The sequence below is a fragment of the Drosophila busckii genome, chromosome 3L (genome assembly GCF_011750605.1).
Source record: "Drosophila busckii strain San Diego stock center, stock number 13000-0081.31 chromosome 3L, ASM1175060v1, whole genome shotgun sequence".
NCBI classification, from domain to species: Eukaryota; Metazoa; Arthropoda; class Insecta; order Diptera; family Drosophilidae; genus Drosophila; species Drosophila busckii.
Genome location: NC_046606.1, coordinates 8,045,296 through 8,070,705, shown reverse-complemented (window position 1 = coordinate 8,070,705; position 25,410 = coordinate 8,045,296). Strand labels below are relative to the sequence as shown.

At 38.0% G+C, this 25,410-nt stretch overlaps 1 protein-coding gene across 2 annotated transcripts in view; it reads right to left on the bottom strand.

Annotated features, from left to right (window-relative positions):
• The window catches only part of LOC108599826 (teneurin-m), a 126,143-nt gene extending 101,081 nt beyond the window's left edge, over nt 1-25,062 (bottom strand). For both annotated transcript variants that reach the window (XM_017986930.2, XM_017986931.2), the window contains exon 1: nt 24,332-25,062. In XM_017986930.2, the coding sequence (XP_017842419.1) occupies nt 24,332-24,635 (304 nt within the window). In that variant the 5' untranslated portion in view covers nt 24,636-25,062. The remainder of the gene's footprint in view (nt 1-24,331) is intronic.
• Nucleotides 25,063-25,410: the final 348 nt, after the last annotated feature.

Sequence of the window (25,410 nt, the reverse complement as noted above, 5' to 3'; positions counted from 1 at the left end):
GTTGATGTATTGCGGCTCTGTTGAAGGTTAAGTGCTTGCTGGGGAATGACCAAGAGTGCGAGTAATTGGAAGCGTAGTAAGCTAGACGCATAAGCTGAGACTTATCGTAATCGTTGCAATATTTTATGCGCTACGCTAGGAACAAAACATAGCCCCAATAGCATAAGAAGGTAAATTTGTTTAGGTAAAAGTACTGAAATGTATTCAGCAGTCGTTGCGTTTATCGATTAAATCGATAATTTGTAGCTACAGATTAAGTATTAAACACAAAGCATTTTGAACAAAATGCTTTTATCTATAGCATATCAGAATAAATTCATAGACTATTTTCAATTCAAAAATAGTTTACTTTGTTTGATATATTACGCAATTATATCGATACTATCGATAACTTTTTCTTTTTCTATTATTTAAGCTAAATAGATGAATGCGCTGTATATTATTTTGCTATATTATTATAGCTTGCGTTTTATCGATTTGTGCTATCAAATTTTCGCCTAAATATTTGTTTAATATGCAAATTATATCGATAGCGTAACTATTTGTTAATTAATAGCTGCTGCTTTGTCTATCAATTGAGCTTAACTTAATAAATTGTTGCTAATTTATAATTAATAATGTTTAATCAACAGCTTTGCTAAACTCTACAATCTACAAATGTGTAGAGCTCTAACGATAATTTAATAGTTGCTTGTGTGTTAGGCCTACGAAATTCTCATGTATTTACAAGTCAATGAAATTGATATTCGCTAAGCCGACACACGATCAGACAATAAAATGTTGCTGGCCTAGAGCATTATAATTGTTCGAGCCACAGACACAGACACATGTACACAATGTACAAAGCTTCTATACACATGCATACATTTAAGCCGGAACGCCTCCAAAAATGGTCTTTGAGGCTATAACAATGTAGCCAGCTCCAAAAACAGAGCCGAAAATTACGCATGCCTAAACGGCCCGACCAGACCAGGCCAGGCCCGGCACAAATTATGAGGCAACAGCCAAGCCAACAACAATAACAAAGAACAAAGCGCGACAAGAGAGAGACAAGAAAATGAAAAAAAAAAGGCAGCAGCAGCAGCAGCAGCAAACGCTTTGTAACCAAAAACGTTTGGCCCAAAGGCGCAAAGAAGCGTTCGGCCAGTGCGCGCGACTTGTTGCTACAAAAATTGAATATGGCCAAAAGCGGTTAAAGAAAATGGTAGTGAGTGTGCTGCTTGGATTTGGATTGGGCCTAGCTAGTGCGCCTTATAAGGTCGCGCACATAAATAAGCGCAGCAAATATATTGCAACTAGGCAGAAGAGCTTGCAACAACGGCATGCGGCATGCGGCATCTTGCAAAGCAGCTGCTCATGCTGCTGCTGCTGCTGCTGTGGGCAATCATCGTGCAGCAGCAACAACAACAAAAATCACTAAACTAGCAACAAGTACCATCAACAATTTCCAACAATCAACTGATGAGAAAAGGAAATGAAAAGTCAACAGTCTCGCTATATAGCTATATAGCTAGAAACAAGCTGACATCAGTTGACCGCTGGCCTAGAACTCAATTCAATTGATGCCCTTTTGGAATTTATTTAAATGCGTTACGAGCTTGAGATAAGCGCAAGAGATTAAAGAAATTAAGCATTAAGTGCTAAATTAATGAATTGAATTGCATTTAATAGAATTTATATTTTAATTTAGCTAAACTTGAATTCATTTTCATAGCCCAGTCGCGCTTATCTTTGTAAGCCAGTTGCATCTACTTTTGCTTCTCTCTCTCTCTTTCTTTTGGGTTTGATCTTCGGCTTCGATTGTGGATCGTTCGATTTTGCGGCGCGCTATTAAATTGTAAATTGCTTGGGCAGCGACTGCGCTGCTGTTGCCACAAACGTGTCTGAATGCAACTTGCAATGCCGCTCCCAGTCGTAGTCGTGAGTCGTGCCCCAGCAGCAGCAGCAGCTTGTGTTGCAGTTGCACTGATCTTGGCTGTGGTTTTCGCTTTGCCTTGTAGTGGTTTCCACTGATTGCTCGGGCTTCGATCCTCGGCGCGCTGCTCTAATCAATTTTTGTTGTTGCTGCTTGCATCGTTCGCATTGCTGCTGCTGCTGCTGCTGCTGCGGTTTATCAACGCTTTATTACACTGACGTTTTGTCAATTTGATTGCTTGTGATTTAACTTTTTACGCTGACAGTTTGTTTGGGGCATTTAAAGCGTTTTAATGCAACCTTGAAATGTCTCGCTCGCTCGGTCGAAATGTCAATGTTTGCTTTAGACTTTTAATTTTAATTGCTTGGCGGCCCTACCTTGGCCACTTTCAATTTTTACTTTCATACGACTTACACTTTATGCAATCGATTCGCTTGTTGGCGTCGGCGCTGCAGGTGATTGGTAATTGAAAAGTCGCGAGCCGCACAAAAATACTTCAAATTGAAAATTATGCCATAAATTGTTAACAATTTATAATGTAAGCGTGGGTGTGTTTAAAGCTATAGCTGCTGGCTTAGAAAGTTAGTTAGTAGCGATTTCCTGATTCCTTTCACACGTACTATATAGCGCTATCAACAATATAACCGACTCAATCACATATAACAAATCAAAAACATGTCACTTGGCCCTTTCACTTCAGCGCAGCTTTAAGCTAGTGACAACTTTATTGCCAAGCTAAATATGCTTAATGACCACAAAGCAAATTGTTGTCAACACAAGATTGAACAAAATAATGTCAAATGTTTTTTAATTGTTTTCAAGCTTCACTACACTCGCCTACAAACTTGCGTGGGCGCAGATTATAAACAATACGCAATAGACTTTCAAAAGCGCCGCCAACTCAACTCAAAAAAACTTGTTGGACTTTGCCACATGTGTTGTGTGCCCCAACGAACTCTTCAACTGATTAATATCTCACTGGAAAAAAAAATTGTGTGCGCGCTTTGATGAATTATTTTTCAACTTGGCTGCGATTTGTTCCAAGCTAAATAAATAAATAACAAAATTTAGCACAACATTTTGTTTATTTTCGCTTTTGCGGTGGCTCAATTTTTATGGCCTGTTATGGTTTCTTCTTGCTCTTTGCTCTCCACTCATATGTGGAAACATATTTTTTAAAAAGCGCGCTGATTGATTGAGTTATTGTGGATATATCTGCTGCTCTTTTTATAGAGCTAAAGCTGTTCTGCTCTTGCTTTAAATTGTAGTTGGCTACACTAATCAAATTATCAAACAACTTTTGCTCATTTTCATTAAACTCAATTCGATTAGCTGTAGCTGTAGCTGTTGCTCCATCTGTTTATGAAAATTAATGGCCTCTTAGAGATAGAGAACGCGTCAATTTAATTTCCATTTAGAGCTCAAGCAAGCGCAAGCGTTTGATTAATTAGACGCTGTCTCGCTCTCGCTCTCGCTCTTTGACTCATGTGTTTGGTTTACTTTGATGGTTCAATAATCAGCACGAGTTAGTGCGCATTGTTGCGAATTGAGTTCGTTCATAAATCGGCTAATTGTTTTGACTTTTTTTGTTTTGAGCGCACTTTCTATTGCTTAAACGACGCATCCATTGTTATACAATTATTTTTGTGAGTGAAAGTCTTGATCTATTAGATAATTGCACAACTCACGTTATTTGTATTGTTTGGGTTTTAAGCTTCAAAAGTTGTACATACCTGTAGAGTAAAGAGAAAACAAATTATGAGTAAAATTTATGCGTGTGTATTAAAGCTACAATTATGTTTAAGAGTCGCTCGTTGGGTCATTAGCATTGTGCTGTGCCCTCAATTAGTGTGTCAAAGTCCTTTAGAGCTTACGGGCCGCTTATTCGTCGTTTTGGGTTGCCAATATTATTTAATTTAGGCAAACGCACAAACCCTTCGTCAAACAATTGCAGCGAAAATTGTCAAAAATATAAATATTGACATTGCGTTGTAATAACGCAGCATTAATGTTACCGTTAGTACACCACACCCCCCCACAAGCACCCACACCCAAGCTAAGGCTGGACGGAAATGGAAATTCGCTGGCAGCCAAAGCTTAATAATGTAAATTTTGCTCTAAGCTATTTCCAAAGACTAATGGCGCGTTCAGCAACCCTCGAAAAAACAGAAAAAAATGAAATAAAATAAAAATGTATATTATAAGAAGAAGAAGAAACACGAGCATGTTGCGGCGCAAGGTGCAGAGCAACGAAATCAGCACAAGCCGCAAGTTTGCGTGTGAGCTATGAACGCTCGAGAAATGTCGCCGTGCCTCTAAACATTATTAAGCGCCAAAGATTATGCAAAGAAAAACAAATGTTGGCAGCAGGACGAACGAACAGGGGAGAGAGCTGACGAAAAGCCCAAACAAAAAATGAAAAAAAAGAAAAAACCAATATGGCCGCTCCGTCTCGTTGGCTCATTATTCGCTTGTGTAAACAACTTGAACAGTTTGTATAGCATATTCTGCGGCGCGTTGCATACGTGTGTCCTGTGTTGTTGTTGTTGCTGCTGCTGCTGCTGCTTCAACCTTGGCTTTCGTTTTCTTTTGCTTTTATTTGACTTTTTTCCTGCTTCTTCTTTGCGCTATTGCGCATAAATTTTGCGCATGCCGACTGCAGCTGACAACCTCAATTGGCTGGTTATCCCTTGCCATATCCTGGCATATCATCACATGAATTGATTCAGCTTAAATACAGTGAAGACTCGATACAAAGGCGCAAAAAACTTAAGAGGTTAAGCTGCAAAATGATTTTTTAATTTACTGCACATCAAAAACGAATATCGTAAGTGCAATATCGTAAATTTGAATATCGTAAGTGCGAATATCGTAAGTGCGAATATCGTAAACGCTAATGTCATTATATTGCATACTGTTTCATATAAAATAGTAATCTGACTAAGTGTTGCATATAAAAATTGACTGTCGCTTCTAACGACTCACCACTGTATTTCTTATTCAATCGCATATGCAAAACTTGCCACTAATATCGCCCCTTTTTTGTAGCTTTTGGCATTAACAGTTTACCCCGCTGCGCTTATTGGTAGCTACAGCAGTTAAAGGCAACGCTGGCGGTGCTGGTGGTGGTGGTGGTGGGTTCGGTGCTTGTCTCTGGCACATCCTGCACTGTGTCAACAGCTGCACGTTGACACTTCTTGGCGCTGGGGCTTGGCTTGCAACATCTTTGGCTTTTTGTCTTTTTATTAAAAATAAAAACAATAACGAGCGCGTAACGCAACACGCCCCTTTTTTTTGCGAGCCCTTTTTTTCTGGCTGCTTTCATCTTTATGTCATGCATCGATTTTTTTTTTCCTCTTTTGCTGCCATCCTCATCAGAATGCCACTTAAGAAATCTTGCTGTCTTCCGTTTTTATACCCTTGGCTAAAATTGTTTGTTTGGGGATTTGCATGTTTTTGCACACGCACCACCTTGCGTGGCATGCCCCCGTCCTCACTTGTCGCTCTCTCTGGGGCACTGTCTCTATTAGAAGTTAACGCATATTTATTGTCGGTTTTTGCACCTTGCGCCTTTATTTTCATCTGTTAGACTCGCACTCGAGCGCGTGTGTTTGGCTTTTACGCTCGAATGGAATTGTTAATAAGCGTTTGTGTTTTTCTGTCTTGTTGTTGCAACAAAGCCTTTTGCGCCTAAAATTAGACTGCCATTTGCGTCTGTGTGTGTGTGTGCAAGGCTCGACAACTCAATCAGCTTGATTAACATTTTACTTTCGTTCTCAATCCGAGTCTTAGCCTTGGCACTTGCTTAGCATTAACCAAACCGGCGGCAGCGGCGGCGTTGTCGTTGTTCTCGACGTCGACGTCTCAGTCTCAAGTGTTTATTTTTGTACACGCCTGAGCAATGTTAATGGCTTGTAGAAAGCAGAGCGGCAATCAGAGTGAGTGAGAGGGGAGCGGGGAGCGGGGAGTCAGTTGACGATGAAGTGGCTTTTCAAGTGAGCGCCAAGAGCTGAGCCAGATTTTACTTTGGCCACAATGGATTTATTGTTTGCACTCACAGTCGTCGTAGCTTGTGCTAAAAGGCTGCTGTCTAGCTTGATTGAGTTGGCCAAGCAGCCAATGAAGAGGGGCGGGGGGTAGAGAGGTGTGTGAGCTTAGCTTTAACGCTGTGCTTAGCGCACATTTTATTGGGCGTCAAGTAAGCCGCATTTAAATAATTTAAAAGCAGCTAAAATTAAATGTTATTGCAACGCAATGTGCATGAATCACATGATTGGGTAACTTGAGCATAGGGCTCTGGATACAAGGTCGAGCACAAAAATAAGCAACGAAAACAAATCATTAGGATTTCATTCAAATGGAACAAATGGCACAACAATTGCGTATTTCGTATTAAACCAATTTAAACTAGAATTTTTCATATTCATTTTTAAGACTTTCTTAGTGTATTTATTTAATTATTTTATTCTTAAACCTTTTGGCTCTATGCCAGCAATTTAAAGATATTTTTCCATTAAATCTGGGATTTTATTAATATTTTCTTTAGCGCACAAAAATAAATATTTTGTCGTAAACAATTTAATATTATTTTTTAATTTATTACAGCCAATTTATATATTTAATTTACTATAGTCGAAAGCCCCAGTAGCTAAGGCTGCCTCCCCTGAAGCTTAAGTTTTAACTTATATATAAATAACTTTATATAAATAAACATAAATAAATTATTTTTAAATACTGAACTAGACTTTTCACAATATTTGCTCTATTTTAATCTATATTTTTTCTACACTGGGCAGCTTAGGCTTGTTTGATTATTTTTTATGTTTTTTTATATTAAACTCACCCACTAAATATTTATTTAGCGTATACTTAATCAAAGCTACGCCTTCTGACTAGCTCTAAGCCAAGGACGCGTCTTTTTCCAAACAATTAATTTGCTTTTAAAATTTGTCACAACTTTCAACATTTTTTAGACACAAGTGTTTTGAGCTCTTTGAGGCTCAACTGCTGCGCACAAACTAAATTTGCTCAATTTCTGTTTCTGCGATCCTCAAAAACTCTACACTCGACTGTATGTGGACTTTAAGCTGCGGTATTTGGGTGTGGAACTCAAGTAATTAGAGCAGCCAGCTGAATTTATTTTTTGAGTGCGCAGATTTTCAATAATTTTGTTTGTAAATCGATTTTCGGGGCGCAACTTCACAAGCAATTTACTTATAAAAGCCTTTTGGCCATGTAATATGTAATGTTGAGCATGTTGCTGCCTGCTCATATTTAAATTTCATTACCGTGGCCCCAACAACAAATAAATATGCAGCGAAGTTGGCCGCACAGTTTACCGTTAAGCGAGAGGAGCAACAAACAAGCAAAGCATAAACAAAATAAGAAGAAAAGTAAAGAAAAATACGAACTGAACAGTTTTTTATGCTCCTTCTTTTTTTTTGGGTTGGCTTGGCTTGGTCGTCCCTTTCCTGTTGGCGACTCCTTCACGTGCGTTGAAATTTTAAGTGAGTTTTTCTTCTTGGAGTCGACGTCGTCTTTTGGCTTTTAATGACGTCGACAACTTTGGGGCATGCTTATGCACCAATACACAGACACACACATGCGAGTGTGTGTGTGTGTGTGCGTGAACATATTTATACAGAAATTTAAATTTTAAAATAACAACCCAACGTCAAGTCGTCTCTCAATTCCGTTCAGTTGCCGTTGCCGTTGCCGTTGCCATTGCCATTGCCGTTTTCCGTTTGCTGCTGCTGCTTCTTGCTTCATTGCCAGTTGCTTCATTACCTGTACTCACTCTCTCTCTCTCTCTCTCTTTCTCGCTGGGCGGCTAGCCTGCGGCAAAATGTTCTTGGTAGGCGTGAGCTGTGTATGTGTGGCATGCCCCAACTGTGTGGCATGTCTGGGCTACAACGTTTGCTTGCTCTCTCTCTGGTAGCAAAATGTCATTTTGTCACGAAGCGTAGACGCAACATCATCATCATCATCATATCTCTTGCTCACTCTCACTCTCTCTTTCTTTTTGATTATTATGCTTATTAAATTGCCACACACACACACACACACTCAAACCTTAGACAGCACAGACTCATCACTCAACTCAGATTTTCATTTTCGTTGCAAAAAACTTTTCGTTTTCATTTTTGTTGCCCAACATTTTCTTTTTTTTGCATTTCCATCTCCAAAAAGGAGAAAGTCATGCCCTTCCTGCCTGCAAAATAAAACACACACACACATATCAGCAATTCTTCAAATGCTTTCAAAGGCAGCTTTTGCCTCTGTCAACAATTTGCATGCCACAGCTGCAACAGACCACGCCCACTTGACTTGCCGCAATTACAAGCGAGACAACAAGTCAATTAGTCTAAGCATCTAATAAATTTAGAGCCAATTAAAGATTGTTAACGCTGCTTGAGTGCGTGTGAAAAAACGAGACCCAATCAAGTCCAAACACCTGTACCCCACCCCAGCTGCTGATTCACGCCATAAATTTCCACAATCAAAATATAGAAAATAAAATTTATTTATTTTTACGCAACAGCAAAATGAAAGCGCCTTTTTGCAGCTTTTCGGCAACCTTGACTCGTTATAATTTGCATGTGTCTTGTATTTTTACAGCTCCAGACGCTCCAAGCCTAGACAAAATCATACGCAGTGTTGCCAAGAATTAAGTAGAAATAAGCTAAAAATAAATCGCGTAATTATTTGTGCACAATTTTTAATAATTGTTAAGCTTACAAAACATTTAATTGCACATTTATATTAAATAGAAAAAATTTCAATATAATATAAATAAATAAAATTAGGTAAAAATCGACAAAACAGGGAAAAAAAATTCCCATATTTTGATGCTGAAAAACATTTGAAGTGAAACTATTTCGTTAAAGTTACGATATGAATTAATACTCATAATTCATTCATGAATTAATATACATATTTTAGCTCTAATTTATTTAAAAATATTATAAGCTAATAAATTTGTAGCTATGCTTGATTTAGCGTGAAAAAAGCTTAACTGACAGCACTGCGCTGCTTCAAATAAAAATTATTAGCTCTGCTATGTCTAGCAAAAATAAATGAAATATAGCGCAATTTTATTTTTAGCAATTTTTGCTGCACAAAAATTTATAATTTTCCCAATATATGCGTGTCAATAATTTCGCATATTTTTATGCGTTCAAAATCAACAAAGCGAAACTGCGACAATAATTTTGTCGTTGTCGTCATCAGTTGATTTTATTTTCATTTTATTTATGTACATAGGCTGATTTGCCAGCAACCCCCACCCACCACACACAGCGTAAAAAACGCGCGTTGTCTATGCTAATTTTTATTTATTTTATTTATGCAACATCTTGAGCACACACACGCGCACACACACACACATATAAATATGTTTTCCTTAACATAATGTTGTTAAGGATATGTTTGAGCTTTTTTTTTGGGCATGTTTATGGCTTGACATAAAGAGCTACAAGTGATTGTTTGGCTTGCCACAAAGTTGCAAGTAGAAGTGTATGCAACAACCGCAAGCAACCGCAAATTTCAATTAGCATTAGAGCCAAAGCAACAGACAAAGCGGCAGCGGCGAAGCCTCAATATTTTTTTTCTTTTTCGCTTTTGCTGACATATTAATTGATGTGTCAATATTTGCATAAATCAATAAGTGGTCAGCCCAAAGTGGTGAAATAGAGATGAAGCGACGGCGGCGGCATATTCAATTATATGCAAAATGTGCACTCTGCATGAATGAACATGCACTGACCTGTGCGTTTATGGCAAATTGGCTGCCACACACAAACACCTTGCCCCACCCCCGACCCCAGCAGACGCTTCTATTCAATTAACACTCACAGCTGGCACAGAGAGCAGCAGCAGCAGCCAGACGCTAATTATAGACCGCACACAAATATAGACAGCGCACAAAAGAGTGTGTGTGAGAGAGAGAGAGAGAGCGCGCAGTTTCGTTTCATTTGTTCGCGTAAATTTGTATAATTAAGCTCAAGTTGTTTAACAAATTTGTACAACAATAAATTTATTAGCAGCTGAAAAACTGCCAGCCCGCCCAGCCACTCAACCCCCCAACCCACCCAGCTAAGCTTTAGTCCTACGTAGCCAGTTGCATGTCAAAGTTAATTGTTGACTTAGGTCAACTTTGCAGGTGGCAAACTGTCAACTGTTGTCAGGCGCTTGTAGCTCTAACCCTAACCCAACAACGATTCACGTTCACAACTCGCCACACGGCGAGTGTCTGGGGCACGTGTCTGTTGCAAACAAACGCTGCTAATATCGCGTGGCCAAAAGAGTTGCCTATAATTATATTGATAGCTGTCACAACAACAACAACAACAAGTTGTGTCCTTTTTGTCCCCAAAAATAAATATGAAACGTAACTTATTTCAAGTGTCAGTCATGCGGACAACTCATCAAAGTTTTCGCCTAGAAACGCATTTTAGGCGCAGCTTTGGCCATTTGCACGTGCAACACACAGCAAAGTGTGTGTGTGTGTGCCACAAACTTTGTGTTGGTGTTGAATGCCGCCTTGCGCCTTTTCACACGTAATAAACGAAGCCGTAAAGCGTTCGCCAGTAACGCGACATTGGCCATGGCCAAGTGTAAAAAGTTTCTTCTTCAGGTCTTCCGCTCTTCTCTGCTGCTTCTTCTTCTTCTTCGTCCGGGCAGCGATTTGTCTTGGCTTCTCAGTTTTGTTGGCTGTACGCACGATTTGTAGTCGTTCGTGCTGCGCCAAAGTTTTTCTTTTTAGCCATTGCCATGAAATATAAATAACATTTTCAAGCGTTGAAAAATTTATGAAATACTTTGCCGCAGCAGCAGCAGCAACTAGCAACAGCAACTCTACAAGATTTTACACAGTGAGAAAAGTGCGTGCACACTGAAAGTGCAACTAGTTTTCAATTGAGGCTTAGATTTTTTTATATATTTATTCAGAATTATATTTTTAAATATTAGAAACACAATATTTTCAGCAGCTTATGACTTTATTAGTTAATTTTGAAGCTAAGCTGAACCCAAAAGTCCAGCAAAGTACGTCTTGACTCATTTATCTTGCGAAATCTTATAATATAATATTAATATATGGAAAACCAATAATTTTAATGAGGTTGTAGCTTAAAAACTCCTTTTAAATGAGTAGAGAAAATCTTGGAAAAACATGGATTGATTTTTTTAAACAAGAAATTCTAAAACTTAGCTTTTAATTTAAAAAACTTATTTAGAATTTTATTTAATTTAGAATACAGTAGTTTAGCATTCTAAATTAAATAAAATTCTAAATTAATTTTTAAAATTGAAAACTGCACTTTTTAGTGCTTAAATTTTATCTACAGAGTTTTTGGTGCTTGCATCTAATTTTCTACTCAAATTGAACTACATAAACCACTGAATTTTGTAAGGCTTAAATCTTAGCTATATATATCTTTGATTTCAGGCTTTATTTTTATAATTTTGTATTATTTCTGCAAGTGTCACACACCCACATAAAGTGAGTGGGGTCATGTAGTAGTTTGGCAATCTGCTGGGCAATCTCACGTATCGATTTTCAGGCTAAACTTGGCGCACAACTTGACTTAGCTCGCATCGCAGCTCACTCTCTCTCTCTCTCTCTCTCTCACTCTCTGAGAGTTGCTCATTCTTTTGTACTGTTGCTTGTAGTTTAACAACGCGTTTGGATTTTCCATTCTGTTGCTCTTTCGCACATTTTCACACTTTATTAAAGCGTCCAAAGTAAAAGTCAAAAAGTTAGCTGCAGTTTATAGTTGAGTACTGCCTGAACTTTTATATCATTTTATTTATTTCAGTGTGTGTTTTTTTTATTGCTGCGCTGAAATTCATGGCAATGAAAATGCATGGGGCACACAATTTAATCAAATTCAAATTGTCCTTGCGTGTCCTTTAGGCAAGTGTAACGAATTGTGCAAACTTTCCATATTGTCATAATGAAAATGTAGGCGTGTGTGTGAGTGTGTGTGTGTGTGCGTATTATTCAGCATTAGCTGCTATGCACTGATTTATGTGGCATCATTAAAACTTTTTTTGTTTTCGTATTTATCTGGGCAAAGTTGCCAAGCCCAAGGACGTTAGAAATGCAAACAAATCTTGAGCAATATTTCTTAAATTTGTAGCCACAAAGCTTGAGAGAGCAGCCAAACCCCCCAAAGTTGAAACAAATGCAATTGTTTAGTTGGCTGCATTTCCTGGCGCTCAAGCTGCTGTTTCATTCAATTTTATATATATTTTCTTTTTTGTAGCTACCACAAAATGAAATTGGGGAATTTACTTTAATTTGTTTTCGCAACCCTATGCGGCTAGGGCAACCCTATGGCCCAAACCCACTTAGGCCAACACAGCGTGCGTATTTTTTTTTTTAAATCAATTTCCCGTCTACTTTTGTGGCTGCTGTGCTTTTGTTTTGCAGCAAGCAGAGAAAACTCAAATTGAATTTCGCATAGAATTTTTCTTGCGCTGCTGCTCAGCAAATTTTTTATACAATTGCAAAAATTTAAACTTAAATTGTAGCTCGGCATATATTTGTCTAAGCTACTGCTGGAGCTGCTGAGGTGCGAAATTATGGCCACAACACCTGACATTGCCAGCTTTTGTGTCTGTGTGTGTGTGTGTGTGTGTGTCTGCCACGTTTTGCCGGAAGTGGCATACAGCAGTGTCTGTCGTTGGCAGCGCCTCGTCCGGTGCGTGCTTTGTTAGCAGCAGCAACAGCAACAGCAACAACAACAAAAGTGAGTAAAAGCGAAAAAAAATTGCTCTCAAGGCGCCAGCAGCAAGTACCGAGCGTGCCTCGAGTTCCAAGCGTTTTACTTCTAGCTCACACACACACAGACACAGTCAAGCGTCGAGGTGTTTGGAATTTCATTAATATTTTATTACTTTTTTGCTGACTGCGTAGCTGTTGAATTTATTAAAACTGCCCACTGTTTAACAAGAGCAGCAACAGCCACAGATTTGTTGCACACACAGTCAGTTTAATAAAGTCTTTGTGGCAGCCCCCACACCCTTCAATAGCAGCAGTTCCGTTTGCTGTCAGCGCAGGCAGTAAAAAAAAAAGCTCAAGTTTATGCCAAACAAAACATGATTGAACATGATTACTGTCACACATGTGGCAAGCAGCATAAACTGACAGCAATTGTCAGTCTGAGACTCGGACTCGGACTCGGACTCGACTCGATTGTTGATCACACACAAAAGCAAACAAGTCAGCCCAGCCAGTTATTATATTTCCACTTACTGCTGGCCAAAAAAAAAAAAACATATAACTCTATATGAAATGAAAACAATCAAATGACAACTGTCAGCAAAGCAGCAAAAAGCAAAAAAAATCTATTTTCCGGCAAAAAGTTTAGCAACAACAAAGTTTAGACAAGCACAACTTATTGAGGCAGAGTCTAAGTAAATTATGCAGTCAAAGCTGAAATTCTTATAGATTTTTACTATTAAAAGCCTTTGCTTGAGCTTGAGCTCAACAATAAGTTGAGTGTTATGGGCTGCTTGAGCTTGAGCTTGCTCTTTTGTTAGCCCAACAGGCGTATGCGTAATTTAGCAATAAAGCAGCAGGCAGCCAATGCCCAAGCTGCACTTGCGCCCAAAATGTACGTAATTTTTAATTAAAACTCACCCACAAATATTTGTTGTAAATTTGTACATACCTGTAAATATAGAAAAAGAAATTTGTTTAGAATTATTTGTAATAAATGGTCAAAGCGCCGGCAAAACAAATTACCAAACAGTTCAACGGGCTTAACAAATAAAATTCCGCGTGTTCAACATTATTTCCAAGAAATTACAAAAAATTTACGCGCACACAATTAATCTTGGCTCAGGCAGCAGCAAAATGTAAATCTTTCCCTCCACTATAGAAAAAAAGCAGCAACAAATTCCTAGAAAAATGCAGGAAAATTCTCTACAGAGAGAGAGACAGGCGAGTGCTCAAAGGTAGAGACAAAGCGGCACGTTGCTAATCAAATAAAAACATTAGCTAACATTTACACGCCGATAGTCAAGAGTGCAGAGAGAGAGAGAGAGCGAAAGAGATAGAGAGTAAGTGTGTGAAAGAGAGCGCGCCAAACCGGTGTGTTGCTCAAATTGAGACCTGTTTTCTTTTATGATTTTCTTCTTCCTTTTTTTCGGCACACTATTATTATTTTACGATGCGCTTGAGTGTTTGCTCCCGCATTTATTTTTCATCTTCGTTTCTACGTTTTTTTGTTATGCAGGACACTAACGGCCTTTCATTAGGCAAACGGCGACAGCGACGAGGGTGGGCGAGCAACAACAACAATGTCTATACGTTATACGATATGCATAAAATGCGAGTACGAGCAGCAGCAGCTACAAAAATGACCAGCCGACGAGTCCTGTAACCTGACGCCTTGTCCTGCCCGGCATGCATTGTAAGCTGATATGCTGTAAATGTGCTAAAAAAAACAACACACAATGTGGTGCCGCTTGGTGTTGCTAGTGGTTGTAGCTGTAGCTAGATAAAAGATATTTGCAACAAAAAGCAGCATGAGCAACACATTTATGATCAGAATAATATTAAACTTGCTTAGATATTTTAAAGCATGAGTCGGCTTAGACTTCATGTCTCAAGGGTGTCTTTAAAAAATTCACAGGCTTTGAAGCATGAAATTTGTTTGCTAGCGCCTGAGCCTTTATAATTTGCTTAACAATTAATTACTAAAAAAAAAGGTATGAGTAGAATAGTGTTAATTAAAAAATATTTGATTAGTAAAATATTCTTTTTGAATTTGGGTAAATATTTAAATAATTTTTTCTAGCTCAGCTTGCGTCTTAAATATTTTTGCGGGCTTCAATATTATTCTAGGCATACAGTTATGCCCTTAAATATTTTTTGCTCACTCGATTCAAGCATTAAATATTTTTTGCTTACTCGTATTGGGTCTTAAATATTTTTTTTTCTCGCTGCGACTGTCTCTAATGCCAACTGCCTAGCAATTTAATTAGTTATTTATAAAAAAAATGTATGAGTAGAATAATTATAATTTAAAATATTTGAATAGTAAAATATTCTTTTCGAATTTGTCTTTGGGCCTTTATATTTTTTTCTAGACTCAGCTTGAGTCTTACATATTTTTACGCTCCCTAATATTATTTTCGGCATCCAGTAGAGCCTTAAATATTTTTTGCTAAATCGAATAGAGCCTCAAATATTTTTTGCTTACTTGTATTGAGTCTTAAATATTTTTTTTTTGAGCTGCGACTGTCTAGCAATCTATTGCTAAGTAAAAACTCGAGTTACTTGCTGCACTTACTATAAAAAAATCTACGCTGACTTTGACTATCGTAAAATTTCCATTAGTCTGTCTTGTCCCCCCACATATTTTTCGCCAAGCTATTAAATGACATTTTGCCGAATGTATCTTTAAGATACATTCAGTTGCTACATGGTAATGTTTTTGTGTTCGTCTGCGGCGCTTATGACAACAACAGAACATCTCATCATATTGCTGGGGCTCAGCATTGTTTAGACACATGAAAAACTCTTTATTACTTCATTCCCAGCTGGCAGTCTTATCACTTGATCTCTAACTAAGGAAAACCACTTCCTGGCTACAATTTCCATTTGTCCTGCTCTTCATATATTTGGCAGGCAGCAAACTACTTCAAGTGTCGTTGCTCATAAAAACTGAGAGCCCAATAGAGCTAAACTGAAAACACACACACACACACACACATATGTATGTGTGAGAGGGTCGCATCAAAAACACCAAAACATGCTTAAATTTTGATGTGTGTGCGTGAGTCTGTTTGCCTGCCTGCCTGCCTCTCTCTCTCTCTCGCTCTCTCTCTTAGCGTACAGCTGCGACATTGTTTCCAGTCGGCGCACACACAATTTTAGTGCCAGCATTTTCACATTTTCCCATTTTCTTCTTCTACACTATACCCAAAACATCTTTCATAGTGTGTGCGCCTATTTCGCTGCCTATTTGTTTTGGTCTCAAATGTATCTTAAATTTTATTTTATTGTTTTCTTGCGCTCTCTCTCTCTCTCTCTCTCTTTCTTTGCTTGTATCTTTGCAGCTTCTTGCTTTGGCTACACATAAAAATGAAAATGATTTTCACTGATTTCTTCGTATATTTCTTTTGCTTTGCTTTGTCAACATGACAGCGCTGGATTTTTGCTTTTTCCCACTTCTTCATATTATTTTTTGCTTGCTTTGGGCTGATAAGCCCGATGTATTTGAATTTGTTGTTGTTGTTGCTATTTTTATAGCCCAGCCCTGGCGCTGCTTCTAATGATTAAATGCCGCGTCGTCCTGTGCGCTGTGCGGACATTGAAATTTTATTAGTGACCGCAGTCAGTTTTGGGCTTGGCTGCGTTTCTTGGACATTTTTACTGGGCCAACAGCTGCGTTATCGCTTGTCTAATTTTATGCCCTAAGCCGCTTTAAGGTGCACAGATTTTGACGCATTAAAAGTGTCTTTTATTACAGCGTACTTATGTAAGTACATTAGGGTGGCTCAAATAAAAAAAAATGTATAAAATTGTATAGCAAAAGTTCTGAGAATAGAAATACAGAAACTTTGGGTATCAAATGTAGCAAATTATAATCAAAATTTCTTTGTGGGTATTTTTTTAAGGTTTAATTGCTATAATAAAAAAACAATTGATTTTCGAATTCGAAATTACACATTTTCGAGTTCGAAATTACACATTTTCGAGTTCGAAAAACTTATAAGTTCGCATTTTAAATTTATATTTATTAAGGATTTTTTTTTTTAATTTTTGTTGAACTAAATTTTATTTTAAATACATAGTTACTATGGGAAATGTTCACCGAATTTTGCTATATAATTTTTTTAAATTGTTTGACACACCCTGCTTACAATATATATGCGCTATATATCGGTCAAAAGTTTGTATGTGGAGCTGCTGCTGCCATTGAGCGTTTCCGCTGATAAATGAAATCTTTTAGCGCCCCCACAGCTTCGACTGCTGCTTGCACTTTGTGTTCAGTTCTGTGGCTTTCCATTCAAGTGGCACACATACTCTCTCATATATATGTAAGTACAAGTCTTATGAGTTTTTCAAGTATTTATAGCTGATATTTTATTAGCGATAACAGCAGCAGCAGCAGCTGCCGCACACTGACGAAAGACAACTGCGGAAATTGTATTGAGACAAAGCTGGACAAACTGCAACAAGCAGTTCCCACACAAGCTGAAACTAACTCTAAATATCTTCAGATCACAACATCACACATCACTCAACAGTTCGTAGCTAGGCGAGTTCAGCATAAAAAACATAAAACTCGTCTACAAACAAAATTTGTCATTTAGCTGCTGCGCGCTGTTTTTTATTTTTACAGCTTTGAGCTCAACGCAAATGATTTTTTATGCTTGGTTTGTTGAAAAGCTTTAGAGAAATCCCAAGTTGGAATTATGTATAATGCTTAATGCAATTAAAATGCGAATGGGAGGCAGGGAAACAAATTTGCATTCAGTTGTGAAACATTCTATAAAAAATAATAAATTTAATGTTCGACAATAAAAACAGAGTGAGCAAAGCATTCGCTATATTTTTATGAGTTTTGCGTGCTTTTTATTTTCCAGTGGGAGCTGCTTCCTTAGCAATTGCTGCTGCAATTACTGTAAACAATCATCAGTCAGTTCGTCAGTCGCGTCGACTTGAGTCTGCCACCAGGACGTGCCACATGAGCAACAAAAATTTTTGAGACAATGTGTACAAAAGTCATAAAATTGTCTATACTTTGTCAGCTGCTCGTCGAGCTTATGTCTCTGGCTATATGACTAATGCATAAAGATTGTGTTCAAGTTGTAGCAATTGCGATTTCTTATCAGCAAATTGACAGAAGCTTAAAAATATTTAGAGCAGTAACACAAATCTCAAACAAGATTAAGTTTGTGTCGCAATTTTCAGGGTTAAGTAAATATCGCAGCAATAACAAAAAATTTATTTAATTGTTTGCTATATTAATTTTAATGCTGTTATATCAAAATTGTATTAATTTGCAAAATAAAACTATAAATAATTTAAAAATCGAATTAATTTCTTTGAAAATTTAAGTTGATGTGTAGCTCATTATTTTCTTTAATAATAATAAATATAAATATTTATTTTAATTAATTTTAAATACTATTTTTAATTTTTATATAATTTACAGTCGTTAAATAAATTATTATGTTCAATTTTGATTTTTCTATTATATTTAAATTTTTATTAATTTTTTCTTTATTAATATTATTTATTATTTTTTTTTTACGTTTTAATGCAGCAGTTTTTATTAATTAATTTTGTAACTTTATTTTCTAACAACAGCATTTTTTTTTGTAGTATATAGAAATATATATGCTTTTCAACTTATTGAAATTTGACTGTAGCTGCTGCTGCCACATCCACAGCTTTATATTGATTCATAACAACAAAAGTTACAGAAGCATAAAGACCCAGCGGCTATGGAACCCATGTAACTTGTCTCTTGTCCCAAGGTAGCCAACACACACACACACAAATACACATACGAAAATTCAATTTTTGTAAAATATATCAGACAACTAAGTCAGCATTAATTTTGTATAAAAATCGAATACCCAAAAGAGTCGTTTGCTGTTCTTTAAGTCGAACTAATAAAATTAGAGAGAAAAATGCTGCTGCTAAGCGGCTTACCCCTTAGCCCCCCTCCCTGCACCTTTGTGACTAACAGAAAATCAAATTAGAATATGAACAAGCAAATGTCGTTGTAGGCATTATCCTTTTTATATAGAATTTATGTGTGTGTGTCATACATGAATGGGTCGCTCTCTCCCTCTTGAAATGAAATGAAGCATAGCATGGAAAACGTAACCAAATCAAAAGGGGCAACAACTGTAGCCAGACCCTAAGCCATTAACGAGCCATCATCAGCTGTTAAAAATGCAACTTGCAACTAGTGGCAGAGCACGTTGCAGCAGCTAAATGTGTGGCAGGTACACAGTTCAAAGGCTAGGTCAACAAATTTTCAGTGCCGCTAATTTAGCTACTCTCGCTCTATCTCGCTCTTTATCTCTAGAGCATTTGCTCATTTGCGGTTACTACAGACTAATCCTCCCCCAGCTCTTCACGTATGTGTGTGTGTGTGTGTGTGCGTGTGAGACTTAAGTATCCCTTTTTTCTCTATTTTTCTTTTGCTGCCTGCTTCTTTTGTTTGTTGCAAAAATTTCTGCTCTCTGCATTGAGCAGCGGGCGTATCTTTTTTTCTTCTTCTTGCTTTTAGCCTCCTGCTGCTTTTTACGTGTAATATTCTTTTTTTTTTTGCTCTTTGGCTTTGGCTGTCTGTGTTTTTGCCGCCTCTAACATATATCCACACATCTATGCTGGCTGTCAAATTTTTGTTGCTACCTTTTTTTTTTCAGTTGCTACTCCTTTTTTTTTTTTTTGTTGAGCTGAACAGCTACAAATCGCTTTGATTTACATAATTCTGCGCACATTTGACGCAGTTTTGCTATATTGTTGTGTTGTTGTTGTGCTGTTGGGTGTTTGCAATATTTGCCACAGCTGTCAGGGAAGTAATAAGTTGAATTTTCGCTTCCGGGCGGCCAGTCAAGGGGGGGGGGGGGGGGGGGGGGGGGGGGGGGGGGGGGGGGGGGGTGGGGGGGGGGGGGGGGGGGGGGGGGGGGGGGGGGGGGGGGGGGGGGGGGGGGGGGGGGGGGGGGGGGGGGGGGGGGGGGGGGGGGCGGGGGGGACGGGGGGGGGGGGGGGGGGGGGGGCGGGGGGGGGGGGGGGCGGCGGGTAGACTGCTGCCTGTCATTGACAGTTTCCGCAGCAAAAGAAATAAATTTACGATGCGAAAATCGCAGCAGACACGAGACACGAGTTTTTTACAAATGTCGAAAAAGTCACAAATTGTAAAATATATTTATTTATTTTTTGCCCTGCAGCTCTAACAAGTTCTAATATGACAGTTGCTGCTTATGGCATCATTAAGGGTATTCAATCTCTCCCTCGTTCTCCCTTTAAGCGAAAGGTTGATTTTAAGGATTAGTCGATGAGCAGCTTAGCGGCAAGTGAGGATTAGGCGGCGGCGCCCCCAGTCTGAGGCTGCCATTTCCCAGGGCATAAGCCGCTTTACCGGCGTCAGATCACTTCACTTAGCATCGAGAGCAACAAAGCACAAAAATTCTGCAGGTTTTTTCGATAGTTTTGCAGCACTTGAAGTGTCTTGGGAAAGTAAACAAAACGCGTCGCTCACTCAGGGAGTGTCGATAAAATAAACTAACCCCAGAGGCGAATCTAACTGAGCCAAAGTACTGCTAAGTGCTTTGAATTGTCTTCTAAGAGCTTTAAAAAAAATTGTAAATTTATTTCATAGGTAAATAAGTTGAATAAGTGGCAAATAAATTGATTACAAAAATGAAATAAAATTATAAAATATATAGACATTTTTTTAAATTGACATTTAACCAAAAAATTTAATAGTTTTATTTTATTTAATAGATTTATTTATGAAAAATGTATTTTAGTATTTTTTTGAATAAATAAAAGTGCTTAAAAAACTGTTTAATTCATTTATGACATATTTGAAACCTTTTAGAATTTTTGTAAAATTTCTGTTTAATTTAAAAAATTTGTATAATAAATTTGGCAACAATTTTAAGCACAAATATTTTAAACAAAATTTATTTACAGTTTAGTTAACTCTCCATTTTTATAAAAAATTGATTGAGTCACATTTAAAGCCAACAATTGATTACTTAAAGGCATTGGCTAAATATAAACAAAAAAGTCTAGGCCAGCTATTGTTGAACTAATGACGCAGAAGCAGCAACGAAGACGGCAAAACGACACAATTGTGGCAAGTGGCATGTGGCAGGCTCATAACACTACATCAAGCACAAACTTATTGAAACATGCAATGTTGCCACAGTGGCTAACCAAAATAAAAACAACAACAGCAACATGAAATCCACTCAAAGTAATTACCGCACAAAATCTAAACAAAACTACGAAAAATTGTTTATACAAAAGCAACAACAAGCAGCGAGCAAGTGTTAAATCGAATTGAAAACAAGAACAAAAAATATAAAAAAAAGGCAGCGAGGCAAGAAAGATTTTTTTTATTTTGCAAAAATCCAAAGAGTAAACAAAATTGCTAAAGTGGCCACTCCGGCGAGGCAGCTGGGGGCCAAAGGTGGCATAGACACAAATTCTTTTATATGTGTGTGTGTGTTAGTATGTGTAGGAGTGGCCTCATTACTTGCGTCGGACCATAAACTAATCAGGCGCGGCATAAACAAATAAAATTATTATAAAACGTTGAAAAGTGTTTTTGGTTTTTTGTGTTTGAGAAAATTGAATTTGTAAGCAAATTTTTTTGATTTCTATAAGCGACCTTGTCTATTGTTGATTGGCAGCGTCTTTTGTTTATAGAAAAATTATACGCTGGCAATTTAACTAATTAGCGCTGACATCAGCGCCAACTGATGCATAACAGTCAAACATAAAAATTATCAATTTTTATATTTTGTTGCAACCAAAAAGAAAAAAATCTTCACACATCAACAGCTGCCAAAGCAAAGTGTGTGCAGCATATTTTCACAATTTTCGCTGTCAAACATTTTTTATAAGTATGCGCTTGTATAGCATAAAAATGAAAACAAATACGTAGCTGAGGCTTGCAAAATGTTACGCTGCAGGATGCGTTTGCATGACAAGGCACACGAGCTGTTGCAAGGTTAGGGAGCTGAACCCGCCGAAGTGCTGAAACTGTTACGACAGGCCCACCTTACAACCAACAACAACAACAACAACAAAAAGAAAAAAAAATAAAAGAATTTTATTGAATTTTATTTCGCTCGAGCGAAAAACAAAAATTGGAAGTGCCGAAAGTCAAACGTCTTGCTCTTCTTCTTCTTCTTCTGGCCGTTTTGTAATTTATTGTTTGCAGTTACGAAATTTATTTCTCGCTGGCTTTATATTTGTTGTAAATTTACAAGTTATCCTGCAGGCTTTAGCCTTTAGCTCCAGCGCTTGCTATTTTTACTTTTTGTTTGATTTTACATATGTGTGTGTGAGTGTGTGTGTATTTGAAATTCAATTGTACAGCAATTGTTATATTTTTTTATTATTATTAGAGAGTGAGGAGGGATAACCGCATGCGAAAAAGTAAAATGCCAGAAATAAAGTTATGTAAATACCAAGTGTGTGTAATAAAATTGTTGAACATACAGAGAAAACATTTGCGGTTTTACTTTTTGAATCTATTGCCCAAGTATAAATATTCTAAAGTGAATTCTTTTATATTTTGGAATATTCTGTGTATAAATAAATTGATAGAAATGTGTTGGAGCTATGCAAATAATATTTCAACTAAATTTACTCGACAACAACATTTTTGTTGAGTCAGAAATTTTTGATATAAATATTTGAATTGATTAATTTATATTAAAAAGGTAGCTAGCGGTATTTTGAGCAGCGACTTAAATTTAATTTGTCGCAGTGAATAAATCGGTTAAAACACACATGCGAAGGCAATAAACAGAAAATGGAAAATGCTTGTCAGGCAGGCAAGACAAACGGGCGAACGGGCGGGATAATCGGTGGAAACTACTTTGAAATGCAGGCAGAGTGAGAGCAAACAAACCCAAAGGACAACAGCAGCGGCGGCGGCGTCGGCAAAGGACTAAAAGGATAGCAAGATAGATAGACAGAGAGCCTAGAGCCTCGCAATTGTAACCAAACTCCACTTGAAGCAACGGCTCGAGTTGTTTTTTCTTTTTTTTCGAGGTTTTTCCGCAAAATCTAGCTCTCTCGCTCGCACACACACACATAGACTTGCCACAGCTGCAGCCGCAGGCATCAGATTCGAAAAATTCTTTAATAAGCAACGGCCGCGACTACTGCCAGGAATATGAAACGAACTCTTGGACTGCTGCTGCTGATGTTGGTTGGTTGGTTGGTTGGTTCGCGACTCTCCAACTCTATTTCTATTGTTTGTGCCGCAGCAGACGCCATTATATTTTATTAATCAGACAAATAATGAAAAACCCGCTCGCTAAAAAGTGCGCTCAGCCGGAAAAATCAAGCAACCACCCCCCTGGAGAAGTTTACCGTTATACCTCATTTTCCACACAAAGCTTATGAAACGCGGCTCGAAAACTCAACTTGGCTTTTCTCTAATTTGTTTAATTTATGCAAAATGTTTAGCCGCGCGCTCGCTCAACTCAACGATAAGCGCCGCTAATTTGCTCAAACTTGTCGCAAGTTCGCTATATAGAAATTATATATATTTTTTCACTGCCACATTTTGTTGCATGCGGTTTATGGAAATGCCAATGAAGTTGCGGCTTAAATGCAAAACTTTTAACATTGCCAAAGACGCTCAAATTGTATGCAAAGCGATTAAATGGCTTAAAGAGTTTTAACAGTGCCCATATTATTGAATTTTAATCAACGCTAAGCAGTTTACTGGGCTTAGAGACGCTGAAATTTTAATTGAAAATTAATTTGGAAAATGAATTAGATTCAAAAAGCAAAAGTTTGAATTTAGTCAACAAAGCTGTAGATGTATGTTTATCAATTGTTTATATTATTTAATTCAAAATAAATGTTAAACTCTAGTAAAAACGTCTTAGTTATTGTTTTTAAATATTTAATAAAATTATTTTAAGCGCACTAAACCTACACAAATTATAGCTGCTTATCAAAATTGCATTTATTATATTTTTTTTTTAATTTTCTATAACTGCGCACAGCTGTTTTCTAAAATTTTACTTCATTGCTTTATACACTTTTGCTTACTTTCAAATAATAATTCTCTTTGCTAAGCTAAGTACAAAATTCGACTCTTTACGCCGCATAACTGTTAAATAGAAAGAGTAAAGCGCATTAAATGCTCTTCAATTCGTTTTCCAAAAATTTAACATACTGCCCTTTATAACTTTTCGCTATAAACATAGTTTTGGCAACAAACAACTTTACACATGTATACATGTATTATTGATGTAAACAACACACATACACACACACATACAAACATTTTGTAATTATACTTTTGTTGTTTACTCTTTGTGCTGCTGCTGCTGCTAATTTCAAAAGCGTTTGGGTATGCAGGCATGCAAATAGTATTTACAGCTATAGAGCGAGAGCTCTCAATTGCATTCCATTACGCATTAGCTTTGGCTGCTATTATTCTCACGCACGCACGCACACACACACACACACAGAGAAATACACAAACACAACTTTAAGCATCTTTAATTGCCGAGAACGCTTTGCGTTTGCACTTTGCTTTGATTTTTGTTCATTTCACTTCACATGCAAGTTCTTTTCAAATCGAACGCAGGACAAGTTTTCGTTCAGTTCTTCCAACTTGGAGTTTAAGTTGGAGCGAGCGGGAGAGAGTGTAGGGGGCAGAGTGCTCTTACCTTGTCTGCCGTGTGTGCGTTGTGCTGTCGAGTTGTTGCCTGTGCTGTTATCCGGTGGACGATGCGTCAAATGCTGATATTCGTAATCGTAGTGTGACGACTGCTGAGCCGCTGCTGCTGCTGCGGCGGCTGCGGCGTTTTGTAAATTCTGTTGATTTGGATGCTGGAGCGTTTGGCTGCTGTGTGCGCCGCCAGCTGACGCCGCATGGCGTCCGGTCATGGGCAGTGTGCCGGGACAGGGAACAACGGGACCGCCGCCAGCGTCGCGGCAATCGAGCGTGGACTCATACTCGTAGGCATTCATTGTGGTCGACTCCAGAGGACATTCGTCGTCGTCGGTGTCGGTGCCACCGTCGTAGAGATTGTCCGAGTGACGGTATGCGTGATGTGGATTCTGCTTTGAGAACTTAATTTTGGCGGCTGTTTTGCGGGCCCGGAAAGCCGACACTCAGTTACAGGATAGATGAAATAGATGGTAGAGTATGAAAGATGAAGATAAAGCTGCTGCCGCTGTCGCTGCTGCTGCTGCCAAGTTAAGCGCAGTTAAGTAGGAAGAAGCGAAAACGAAATGAAGCGTTGTAGAAGTGTTAAGGAGTAAACTCCTTGCAGGCAGGAGCTGCTCTCTCGATGCTTCCGTTTCCAAAAAAAAAAAACTAAAACTGATGAAACTCTCAGCACTTTGGCACTGGGGCCAACATTTTCATTTTGATTTTTATCCAATTTCGATTTGCACTTTGTATTTTCTTTTTGCTTATATGCTGCACATTTTTCGTTTTATCATTTGCATTTCACAATTTATTCAATTTTTAAACGTAAACAATTTAAAACTCACACACACACACACACAAAATGTAGAAGAAACGCGAAACAAACGACAAGCACACACAATTAGATGAGCGGTAAATTTATTTTTGTAATTCTTGGCGTTTGCTCAACCTTTAGCTTTAATGCTTATTTCAATTTCAACTTCGTCTTCGGGCAGTCGTTTGTTGTTTGTAAACGCGACGGCCGCGTTGCGTGCGTGCGGTCGGGCTCAGGTGCGATCTGAACTCAACGAACGACGATTTCAAACTAACATT